General features: G+C 36.6%; 1 protein-coding gene across 1 annotated transcript; it reads right to left on the bottom strand.

Annotated features, from left to right (window-relative positions):
* Positions 1–551: 551 nt before the first annotated feature.
* LOC104917093 (adaptor related protein complex 3 subunit sigma 1) lies at positions 552–11,681 on the bottom strand. The gene is made up of 3 exons (XM_010728183.3): positions 11,557–11,681; positions 9,447–9,558; positions 552–655 (listed from the first exon to the last, which is right to left on the bottom strand). Exons 1-3 carry the CDS (start codon positions 11,664–11,666, stop codon positions 575–577), a joined length of 303 nt encoding a protein of 100 aa, XP_010726485.1. The 5' UTR covers positions 11,667–11,681; the 3' UTR covers positions 552–574.
* Positions 11,682–12,703: the final 1,022 nt, after the last annotated feature.

The raw sequence follows: 12,703 nt of genomic DNA, 5'->3' as shown, positions 1-12,703 counted from the left end.
TATTCAATTCTCAAATTTTAAGTAGTACTTATATCAAGAAATGACAAAGTCATTTTAAATAAAAACTACTGTAAGTTTTCTCAAAACTAGCTTAACAAATAAGGTACATTCCCAATAGATGGGAATATTTAAAAAATGTTTTTTCTTAATGCTTAACAAAGGACATAATGTCTGTTTGAGATTTAGCAGAAAAACATCCACAGATTTTAAGTTAAATAAACACAGCATTTGAAAGGCAACTACCAGACATAACAGGAAAATCTCCTATGATACTTTCAGTTCTGAGTAACATAACATCTAAACAAAAACAAACCAGAACAAATCATCAAGTCCAACTTCGAGAAGTAAAAACAATATTCACAACTCCAAGATTATGTGTAATAATGCCACACAAAGCTCCTAAACACATTTTAACTTAGAAAAGTAGGCTCTATACAGCTTTCAAGTTTTAAAAATAACCTCTTTGTAGAATCTGTCTAGACTTCACTATAAAAGCAGAATCACTGCATATTTTAATACTGAGTTATCAGTTGAATCAAATATGTTACTTGGCAAGAAATATCACAGGAACTCATCACTGTACCTTGTCTACATGGAAAATTAAATCCAGCTCACACACATTTTCGAAACATTTGTCTAATGTTTCCACAAATACCTGAAGAGGAAAAAAAAAAAAGGGCAGAGGTCAAGCTCTAACAGAAACTCAGTAGTTCCATTATCTCTAAGGCTCTACAAAAGCAAATATGCAAAATAAACATTGCATAGACTTTAAGACATTAAAAACATCCACAGAAATTAGGTGGTTATCCCTGTTAACAGAATGTTATTTGTACATCAGAGGAAAAATTGTATGCACAAGTCAGTGTATGTTGTAACTCTGCTAGAAGACACAGATTTGACAATAATTGCATCTTGATGTCTTAGTTTCAGTTGGGATGGAAACATTTTCTTTAGAGTGTCTGGTACAATTCTACATTTTGGTTCAAGGAGAAAAGCAACACCGATGAGGTACCAATGTTTATAATTCCCTGTTAAGCCAAGCATCTTCTCAGCAAATAGCCCAAGGAGCTGAGAAGGAACAGAATTAGGACAGATGGCTTACACTGGCTGAAGGGATATTCCATACTACACGAAATCAACTGGAAGGCATTCTGAAGAGGGAGGGATGATTTTTTTCTCTTCTGCTGTTCAGTAGTTGCAAGCTGGACATTGGTCAGGGGGTGGTCAGCAATTGCTTGGGCACCACTTGTTATATACATTAATATATATATAGCCATAACTTTATTCTTTTCCTTTTCTCTGTCTTTGTTCTATCTGAACCCATGAGTTCTACTTGTCACTTTTTTTCCCCCAGTTCTCTCCCCCATCCCTCTGAGAACGTGGGGATGGTGAATGACTGTGCGGTCGTCAGCCACCTGCCAAGTTAAACTACAACAGTAACAGTCTATGCTACAATTTTCTCAGCTACCATTCCAAATTTTCCTAGAGATTTCCTGTTACTATGTTTACCAATTATCACATTGCAGGCATATCCCAGTGAAGCAGAATACAGTTAACCTTGCTACACAGAGGCACACATCTAATGCAAGGTGTCAGCATTACAAAAGTTTGTCAAGCATTATGACTTCTAGGAACAGTTCAGGGAAAATACAGCAGCTTTAGTGTTGTTCAGACTTGCTGAATTCAGGAGGGAACAAGGTAAGAGGTGGATGTTGTGATATCATACCTGAAGATCCTTCCAGGATCACCATCACTTGAACTCAGAAAGGTTCAGCAGTTATACCCAGGCAAATAACTCATTTCTGAATTGAGAATGTACGTGTGCAGGGCAGGAAAATCCAAGCAGCTGCTCAAGTACAAACACTGAAATCTTTGCCACGTACTAACCATATGATACTCTGCTCTGATATCTCCTTCACAGAATCCTTAGTAGGCATGCTAGGTAAGACATTAAGATCGTTCCAGCCTCCAACCTGGCCACACAATGAAAAATTGACTACACTTGCACTCCCATAACTCCTGAAGGTCATTCACTATGTGGCTGCGGTGTGTACTGACAGAGACAGAGCCAGGGCTTACAGAGATATAAGCACAGTTTCCTCTAGGCTATATATATCCATCCTATCCTCTAGGATAACTCTTGTTCATTTAAACGAGATGTGGCAAGAACTCCACTTGAAGCACATGCCTGAGCTTGAGAGTTTAGGGTCTTCAAAATGGGAAAGACCACCTGTGAGAATTTACAAATCATTCATCAGTGACTAGTAAATAAACTCCCAATTCCACGAAATTGTAAATGTAGTTTTATATATTTCATTATATATATATATATTTTTTTTTGTCACACTATGCCTTTAACATTATTTAAGTCGTCACTGCATGTGATTTTTTTTTGCAATTCTAAGCTCAGACCCAAAAAGAATACAGAAGACATTAAACTCCTGGTTTTGATTCTCTGTCTTGTCAACATGATTTATTAATCTCATCGTGGAGAGGAACCATATTTCTAATTATTTAGCCCTAGAGAAATCAGAATTTCTGCTGACACATTCTGCTGCCAAAAGGTGGATAAAAGGTCTGCATTTACAGATTCAAATTTATGTCTACAGGCTCAGAGAAACGTGCTTTTTGACATCGGTCATTTCCTGCTGTCTGCCTTACAAAACAATAAAAGTTACTTTTCATTTCCAATCCTTTAGTTTCATATCTTGCTTACACTTAAAAAGAGTAGCACACACTGCCATTGCTAATTACTACCATCATTAAAGACAAAATCTAAGTGGCATTTCATATATTTTAAACAAAAGTTATTATTTAGTACCAAATAATCAGTGAATAACTTAAACTAGGAACACAGTATTTTCACAGGCAGACTGGAGACAGTAAGGATAATTGACAACAGTTAACTAACGGAGTGAATAGGTTTATGTTAAATTTTACAGAAGGTAAACAAAGCAGATTTTTTTTCTTCAAGTAGGTGTTAATTGGTTGTGATGATAACTCTTATATGAGTTATAAAAAAGGGAGGCAAGCAAATAAATATATATATATATATTAATCAGAACAAACTATACAGCTCACAACTAAGTGCAGCAAAACAAACGACCAAAGATGTTCTCTTACTTTCCCTGCACATTAGGAGAATGTGGATACAAGGACAGTGCTTGATACCAGCTGCAGGAAAAAGACTGAAAACAGAGTATAAACATAATCTTTACCAGAAGGATTTAATTTTAAGAGCCAGAAGTTTTAGACTGTTTTTGAAAAGAGTATTCCCCACAAACTTCACAAAGTTTCAGTATGAATTTACATATTCTGACTTTGACATTCATCTACTGCCTTGAAAAGCAATATTACACATGAAAAAACTCTCTAAGGGCCCCACAGATATGTGTACTTAACAGCAATATGTATGCCCACATGTCAGCAATACTGAGGTTTTATTTTGCTTACTTGGGCTTCCACCATGAGAAACACTTGATCCATAGTTAAAATGATGGCTTTTACACATTCACCCACTGCACAGTGACAATGCAGTGAAGGAACTCACAAATCTCTGCCTGCAATGCATTAACACACTAGATAATTTTTGATAAAAGGAAAATCAGCTTCTACTGAGTATGACCCACAGATTGTTTCCACCAGCTAAGGACTTGTTAAAGAAATTCTGGAAAGTTCATTCAGCATAATGCCAGCACTGATAAGATATGAATCTACTACGAATTATTGGTATTTAATAGCTTTGATCTACAAGGGAAATTAGATTTACACTAACATCTCTCAATCCTTTTTCAGACACCTTTAAATAACTGATGTAGATAAAATAAGAGCCATTTCACTTTCATTACAATTTTAGTTGAGAATTAAATGAATTGCACACAATACCAAGCATTGCCAGAAATTAAGTAGGTCAGCAAATATCTCATACACTGCAGGCTTGTAGATCAAAATAACCAGAAGAGAAAACACACCAATTGTTCCAGGGAAAGAAAAAAAACAGTTCAAATGCACTTCATGACATTATTGGAAAATAAATGGAAAAGAAACAGAAATGAATGTCAAATGCAGAGCAGATCATTGAGTGTGTACCAGTAGATTCACAATGACTGTCTAGCTCCCACTTGAGTTTCATTTTTGAAATAATACATAGAATTTTTATATGGAGAACCACAGAATCAATGAGGTCCCTGTGCTTATTAATATATCAAATCAAAGATCACTTTTACTACATCAATCAGGCAAATAAGAAAGGGGAATAACATAAAGATTATTACTTGGAATATAAGTAAGCTGGCAGAAAAAGTATAATATCCAATTACATACATTTGATGCCAGATAAGATAAAATATCAACAAAAAGCAATATGTGCAAAAATGCAGAAAAATCAATAAGCATAACCCATATCAAGAAGATCCCACTTATTTCTAAATACTTACTATAACATATAGTTAATTCTATTTCCTCATAGGGTGTATTACTCTGCTCAAATCTCCCTGAAACTCCAACTGGCTTAGAATATAATAGTCCTACAATAAAGCCAGCCCTCTGTACATCCTTTTCTTCTTCAAGGATGACCTGCAGTAAGTCACCATTCACGAATCACTTCAAGCACCTGAGGACACTCTATTTTCCCAAACATACATTCATGTCCTATTTTTCCTTTAATAAATGTAAATTACAGCTATCCATAGCTGCTACAGAGAATGCTGGTTAGTGAAACAAAAGCTAGTTTTCAAGAATATGTACCTAATAATACTGTACTATCAGTATGTTATTTTTGTAAAACCTTCAAGCTTTTTTCATTCTTAGCTCCTACTCTCTCCTTTCTACCCAACCCTCAACCAGATTAAGAGTGTTAACTGAGTACTAGTTGCATTTTTTGTTTGGCTGGTTGATGTTACGCTTTTTGGTTTTCTTGGGTTTTGTTACCATAATAAGTTTCTCATTTACACGTCTCTCCCTTTACTAACATAAAAGCATCTCCCATCAGGAGACTATGACCACACAGATTTAGCTATTTACTGACGACTGGGTGCCTTGGGAATGTAGCAACAGGGTACAATCAGCAGAAGTGTCATTTGAGAATATCGAAGGGACCAAGAGTACAGGTAGTGCTCTCCTCTATCTTCCCAGCTGGAAACCGAGACCAAAGTAGGAGGAAAATGGATCATACAAATGACTGATGCACAGATGGTGTCATGCTCAAGGTTCTGTGCTATCATCTTCGATGCTTCTCCATAAGATCAGGCATGCTGATGTGGAATGGGATGCAAGTGACTAGGAGAGACAAAAATGTTTTGGGCAGCAATCTGTCTAGACTGATTAATAGAGCTTTAACTATATTTGATGGGGGAAAGGAATGTACTTATGAGTGACAGAGAGGAGCAAGGGAACACTGTCACAGGAAAACCTCAGTTTTGTCCCAGAGAAATTTGAGAAAGTTGAAAATAATGCAGCTAAATTTGAGAGAGTAGAAAATAATGCAGCTAATAGTCCAGATGAAGTGCTTCTACAGCAATGTGCACGTCAAGGGAAAAAAGCAGGAGACAGAAACCAAGACCCAATTAGAAAACAACAACCTAGCTGCTATCACAGAAAAAAATGGCAGGACAAATCACAGAACTGGAACACCACAATCAGGGGCTATGTGCTTTTGAGAACAGACAGGCAGGAAGGGTTGGGGAGTTGCCCTCTATTAAGGGATAAACAGACTGCAAAAAGTTACCTCTAAGAAACAACCACGATCAGGTTGAGAGCTTGTGGGTTAAAATTAGAGATAAGATTGACACAGGATGTCTGGTGGTCAGGATCTGCCTGATGAATGAGGCCTTCTCACTTCAGCTACATGACTTACTGAGCTCAAAGGCTCTCACCTTGATGAGGGATTTCAACCACTCAGATGTCTGCTCAGAAAGCAACATAAAACTTTAAACATTCCAAGTGACTCCTGGAGTCCTTTGAGGATAACTTCCTGACATGGGTATTACACCAAAAGGAGGTGAAGCACTTGGTGCTCACTGATGCAGAGATGCATCATTAAACAGGTAAGCAGTCGGGGCTGCAGCAACCATATCCTAGTCGAGTTCACAATCTTGAGAAATACAGTCTGGGAAAAAAGCAGTTAGTACCATGAACTTCAGGCTCTTTATAGAAATTGGATGGGAACTGCTGGGAAGCGGGGTTTAGAGACAAAGTAGCAGATCAGAGCTGGTAAAACTCTGAGAACACTTTTCTGAGATCACAAGAGCACTTTACTCTCAGCATAAGAAATCAAGCAGAGGAGGAAACTGGAATGGTTCAACAGGGTCCTGCTGGTCAAACTGAGGGAAAAGAAGGGATCATACAGGCAATGAAAGCAGAGATGTGTGGCCTGGGAAGAGCACAGGGATTCTGTCTGGAAGCATAGAGACAGGCTCAGGAAAACCAAGGCACAGATGGAACTGGCCTTAGCAAAGGATGTAAAAAATACTAAGATGGGATTCTAGATACACTGGCTAAAATAGAAAGGCCAGGGAGAATGTACCCCCTTATAAATGAGAAGCTAGAACTGGCTTCAACAGACATGGAGAAGACCGAGGTTCTCAGCAAGTTTTCTGCCTTAGTCTTCACTGGCATTCAGGCTTCCCGTGTCTCTAATGTCCCTCAACCCTTACACAGGGGCTGGGGGAGCAAAAACCTTCCAAATGTAAGCAAAGAGCAAGTTTCAGGGCACCTTGTGAAATGCATTACAGGATTCTGAAGGCACTGGCAGATATTGCTGCCAAGCTGCTATCATATTTGAAAGGTAATGGTGAGCAGGCAAAGTCTGCCAACCAGTGCTATTTAACACCTTTATCAATGACATAGACAGTGGGATCGAGTGCACCTTTCTTAAGTTTGCTGATGACATCAAGCTGAGTGGTATAGTTCATACAATAGAACAAGGGGATGCCATCCAAAGTTTGAAAACTGGGCCCACATGAACCTAAAATGAGATTTAAGAATAACCAAGTGCAAAGTGCTGCAGTTGGATCAGGGCAATATGTGTACAGACCGAGAGAAGAATTCATTGAAAGCAGCCCTGCAAAGGACTTGAGGGCTCTGCTGGATGAAAAGCTGAATATGAGCCAGCTGCGTGTGCTTGTGCTTGGATCTGGGCTGCATCAAAACAGGGGTGGTCGGCAGGGTAAGAGTGGTGATTGTTCTCTTCTGCTCTGCCCTTGGGAGGCCCCTTCAGGAGCAATGCATCCCGGCCTGGGGCTCCAAGAAAAAGAAAGACACTCAGCTGGAGCAGGTCCAGAGAAGGGCCACAAGTATGATTACAGGATTGGAGCACGTCTAAAGAAAGGCCAGTGTACCCGAGGTTGTTTAAACTGGCTAATCTGTACTGTTCTCTAAACTGCAGTAAACAAAGACACACGAAAATGCTTCAGCACTTCTGAACACAGAAACAGTGCTAATTTATTTGAGTAGATGCAGGCGTACGTGTATATACTGCTGCCAGTCTGCACCACACATAAATTTTTTGAAGGTGCTTTTCCAGAGAAAGATCCATTTAACTCTGATTGCTATTGATATGAGGATTAAACAGATTGTGAGCCAGAATGGAAATTAAAAATGTTAAATTAATCTGTGTATACTTTCTACTACAATCAGATGGCTGAATTATAATGATCTAGAGAAACAGGAACACTGAACAGATGCAGATACTGTGGTGAGACTGTATTTAAAAAGAAATCATAGTGTTAAAAAAAATAATCAAGTATTGCTATAAACAGAAATACTATTTATATTATTTTTGCTTTATTCAAGTAGTTACACTGGCATGTAATTTAGCACTGGATCTTAATGGAAAAAATGTGAAATGTATAGATCAAGTTATGGAAATCCATCCAAGAACTTGGGGCATAAGAAGTAACACAGTTTAAAGTTTGTGCACTACTTAATTCAGAGAGTTTGAGGGCACTATATATATACGTAGTACAAAGCTGCAGAAACTTGCTTCAGCACCTTAAAGTAAAATTAGGTTACAGTATTAAACTGGAAATTATTGAAAGCTACTGATCTGTCACTTTTATTATACCATAACAAATGAAATGCTAGTTGAATCTGCATAATGGCCATGCAAAACAACAGCACATCAGACTGACTGACTTAGTCTTTCCTGTCCTTATTGTCTGATTCAACAAAAGATACTCATAAATAAGCTCTTTATCAGAAAAAATGTTCCAAAGTCACATAAAACATTAACATGCTTCTTTCCTCAGTTCATAAATATTTTAGAAGTCACACTAAGAAACCAGCAAACAAGCAGCTGTAAGTGCATAAGGCCACTTTGGACACTCAGTAACTCACATAATTCAGAATGTTTCTGTGAGTAAAGATGATATAAGAATCTAGAAAAACAGTTTCTTTTCTTGCTCTCCACAAGCCCTCTTGGAAAGGTTACATAGATTTACAGTCCAGAAGAGCACTTCACACCAAAGAGGTGTTCTGAACACTTGTAGATGACTACAAGAAAACATTCAGCTCCCAGAAAGGTTTGCAGAGAACCACAGGACCTCTAAGGCTCACAGTAAAATAAATGATGCATACACGCCCACATCTCAGGTTATCACAGATTTTAATCAACTAATAAAACAATTTTCTTGACATGTGAGCTTTTAAAGCTTATAATATCCTATACACATGTATATGGTGCAGCTGTAAATACAAGTATACGTAGTTCAAGTACATGAATAAATTTATCAGTACCAAATAAAGTTTTAAAAGATTACATTAAAGCAAATCACATACCCAACACTCAATTTTATGTGATGACATATGCTACTTCAGGGTGAGAAACAATTTTGTGGTTCAACCCACAGATAACAGTAACAATTATTAGTGAAATTACTTACTAACAAATTCTAAGTTGAAAAATCACTGATGTAGTGATAGAATGCATGTCTGGAACAGCATTTACAATAATTTTTAGGGCATATCTGAATGTAAACTCCTAAACCACCGTGGTTCTCTTGAAAAGTTGCACCCTAACAGCTTCTGGCTGCTTTAAATTTGTTACGTATCTGTAGTGAATACACTACACATGCACATAAATGTATCAACAGCATTATGTATCAAAGATCTCATCCTCTAAAATTGTCTTGGCAAATGTCTGATCATCTTGATTTGCAGACAAAACAAGGCTTTGCAAAGCTGCAGCAAAAAAGTAACTTTGCTCAGTAGCTTCCAAATGAACAATTCCCTTACTGTATCATGAATCTGCGAAATCACTTATTTAAAGAAAGTCCAGAAAATCACAGATGTTCAAAAATAATACTCTGCACTAAGTATATTCATAGTATGAAAGTCTCCTTCATTACAAATATTATACAGAAAGACAGGGCTAAACACTGAAGTTTCAAAGTACTTAGAAATCCAATTATTAAAAAAAAAAAAGAAAAAGAAAAAGTAAACAAACTTACTTGTATCAGGTCTAAAATGCCAAGCTCACTTTCTGAAGAATCCACACAAAACACAAAATACAAGGTGGCATAGTGTCGGTAAATTAGTTTGTTATCAGATCCACCTATTAATCTGAATGGGAAAGAAAACACAAAACTTAGTTAACCTCTAAGGACATGTTGAGCAAAACCTCAGTTATTTCTTTACAAGGTGGTTACTAATAACTGGCTACAGCTTTTCAAAAATCAAACACCCATTCTATAATATAATTACAATGGAAGAAAACAAAGCAACAAGACAACCCAAGTTACATTTTCCACATAAACATCATTATTGTTATCCATGTGGATATTAATTATGTTGATACACACACCATCATATTATAATCAATTCAAACTGATTGTGCAGGTTCATCCAAAAACGAACTTCCATTACACACTAGCAGGCACTGTACAGACATAAATGTGCTTTATAGCTTAAGAGAACACATGCTGAAGAATTATTCCCTGCCTTTCTCAAGAAAGCAGGAGGATTAGAAGAAATCTATAATGCAGACAGGCATTTGGGCTACAGAAAAACCCTTAAACAGGGTCTATGGACCACATTATCATCAATGTAATATATGATGTCTGATATCACGAAAAATAAGACAGAACTACAGTCAATAGTTTGTGAAGCAATGTTAAAGTCCACAAAAACATTATTCCTTCTGCAGCTCACTAATCATCAAGTTACTGAACACGAAGAAAAAATGTCTAAACAGTTATTTCCTTCCACTTTTCAGCTACAGTTTTCCTGAAGAAGATACATACATCATTAACAGATATTCTTCAGTTCATCAACATTCACTCTGAGCAACAGAAAGTAAGCTAAAATAAAATTGAAGTACTTTGAAGTACTTTATGAGATGGCCACGCATCTCATAATACTCCCCTGATTTTATACCAGGTCAAAACTACCTAAGCTCTTTTAATTTCAGCAAGCAAAATGAGGCCTTTGGCCAAAATGCAAACTACAAAGTGATCCCCTGTCATTAAAAAAAAATAATCCTCAACACAATCTTCTTTGCGTTGCCAGCTTTTTAAAAAGGCTCCAAGCAGCTTCTTCATCTTACAGCTTTCAAGTCAGCACATTTCTAGCTTAGAATCATCTCCAAGAATCTAACAAATGCATGAAAAGTTGAGCAGATGAAAGAAAAGCACTGCATTAAAATCATCAGGGATCATCCAGGCTAGGACAAAGAAATCACAGCTGGCACAGTACAACTAAGTATTTAAGTGTGACTCTGCATAAAATAGCATTAACATACTAGCTTTTAGCAACTAGAAATTTTCCATCATTAGAACACTTAGACTAAGACAGTCTCTATGTTTATATTGGAAATCATGAGCTTTTTCTGTAAACTATGACCCCTTTTCCTAGCAGGTGGCAATTTAACTATTCAGGCTTGATGACTAGTATTTCAAAACAACACTTTTCCACGTAAGAATTCCTACTGCTCAGTAAAAGTAAGACCAAAAAAAAAAAAAAAAAAGCCACAACAACATGATCCAAGAAAGAATATTCTGTACATGTCTTCTAAAGACAGCAGATACAAGCATGGCTTTCCTCAAACCCTTCTCCACATACAGTAATAAAAATTCCTGATTAAAGCTTCAGTAACACATTTCAAAAACATTTTCTTCCTAGTTTATACAGCAAGCCTGAGCCCTAACAGCCATGCTGGGGAATCCTACAACTAAAGACTGTGCACTCAGATTCTAGGAGCACAAGCCTAAGCACCAGCTTTGAAATATGTTCACTTTCTCAGTAGATTTGGCCAATGTCAGTGCATCCTCAAACAAAATCAGAAATCCTTGTAAGACTAGATACAGCACTGTGTCTGTTCCACTAGAAAAAAATATGCTTTATTTCCTAAGCAATTTTGATACATATATATACATATACAAATAAATATATATGTATATTCCAACTAGTAAAAAATACACCTGCTATCAACCTGATACTATTACTAGTGTGCCAAATATCTCAAGCCACATGGCCTTTACATTACAACTGTAAGAACAAGTATGCTACTATCAACAGAAATATTTGCAAATGTAGAACATTTATTTTAAACCTGATACTTACAAGCCTCCTTCTAGAAAATTACAGACATTTTCATCACGTTTGGATACTAAGTGGAAGGTTTCTCTGATAATTTGTTGCTGCGTATCTTCACTCTGTAAAAGAAAATGCATTTTGCTATCAAGCAAAGTGGATTAACCAACAATCACAGAACCCATAGCACATAAACAGAACATAAAGCATAGGAGTATCCTGTACCTATCCACTCCTGATGCCTTAAATGTGCCAAGTAACAAGCTGTACACTATTTTTATGTCATTTCAATATCTACGGTAAATAAAAAAGGACATTTATACAAGTTGCAGAAGAATATATTACCATGAAAGAAATTATTGTGAAAAAATCTGCCTGTTTTTAAGAAAATTCTCCAGATACCAACATTTCAAATTAGTTTATTCAATAAAAAGGATGTACTCTAAAGTATTCAAGAGTTTTCCTATCTCCACTGTAAGATGAACACATACAGACATCTTCTGAAAAACCTTCACACTTTATTTGGCAAAAAGTACCAGGAGTGAAGCTAGANNGCTAGAAAAAAAAAAAAAACAATCCCACTTAACATAAATCTTTCAGAAATACACTATGAATGGGTTTGTGAACAACATCTTAGGCTGCCATCTCTCTTTTTTTTTTTACTGATCATCACTTCTAAGTTTGAGTTCACTGGACCCTTCTTGAATCCCCACTGCAACTGTCCATCATTCCTCCACATTAGTTTTTGCTGCACATCTGTATGAGCAGATTCATTTCCCAGAAGTATGCCTGCTATCTTCCACTGTAGTAATCTCAGTTTCCTTCTTTATGCTTTTTATGTTACCTCTATGGGAAGAGAGGATGGGTCTTCTTTCCTTAAGAAAGAAAGACAGCCACTGAAATTAACTTCTGTTTCCTGCTCTTATTCTCAAAGTTGTTCAGAAACTTACTTTGAACTTTGAAATGGCCACAAGTATACATTATGAAATGTAAAAATAATTACATGCAAAGGGATAATCAAGACAAGGTTGCAAACAACAGGCAACTAATTCTGGAGACGTATAACGACATCATTTCTTATGTTTCTGATTTCTGATTTACATTTTCAAAATTACAAAGTCATCAGTTTATATAGTTGTATTATACTACTTTATGTATTGAGAATTTGTTTTTAATT

Source organism: Meleagris gallopavo, unplaced genomic scaffold (assembly GCF_000146605.3).
Source record: "Meleagris gallopavo isolate NT-WF06-2002-E0010 breed Aviagen turkey brand Nicholas breeding stock unplaced genomic scaffold, Turkey_5.1 ChrUn_random_7180001955481, whole genome shotgun sequence".
NCBI classification, from domain to species: domain Eukaryota; kingdom Metazoa; phylum Chordata; class Aves; order Galliformes; family Phasianidae; genus Meleagris; species Meleagris gallopavo.
This window is presented reverse-complemented; position numbering and strand designations above follow the sequence as displayed.

Bases quoted from the DNA above. Each gene is read 5' to 3' on its own strand.
- LOC104917093 (XM_010728183.3), bottom strand. From the start codon at position 11,666: ATGCATTTTCTTTTACAGAGTGAAGATACGCAGCAACAAATTATCAGA. The intron at 9,559-11,556 runs GTAAGTATCAGG...TTTCCCATTCAG, and splicing joins AATTTTCTAGAAGGAGGCTT to ATTAATAGGTGGATCTGATA. The intron at 656-9,446 runs GTAAGTTTGTTT...TTTCCTCTTCAG, and splicing joins GCATTTTAGACCTGATACAA to GTATTTGTGGAAACATTAGA.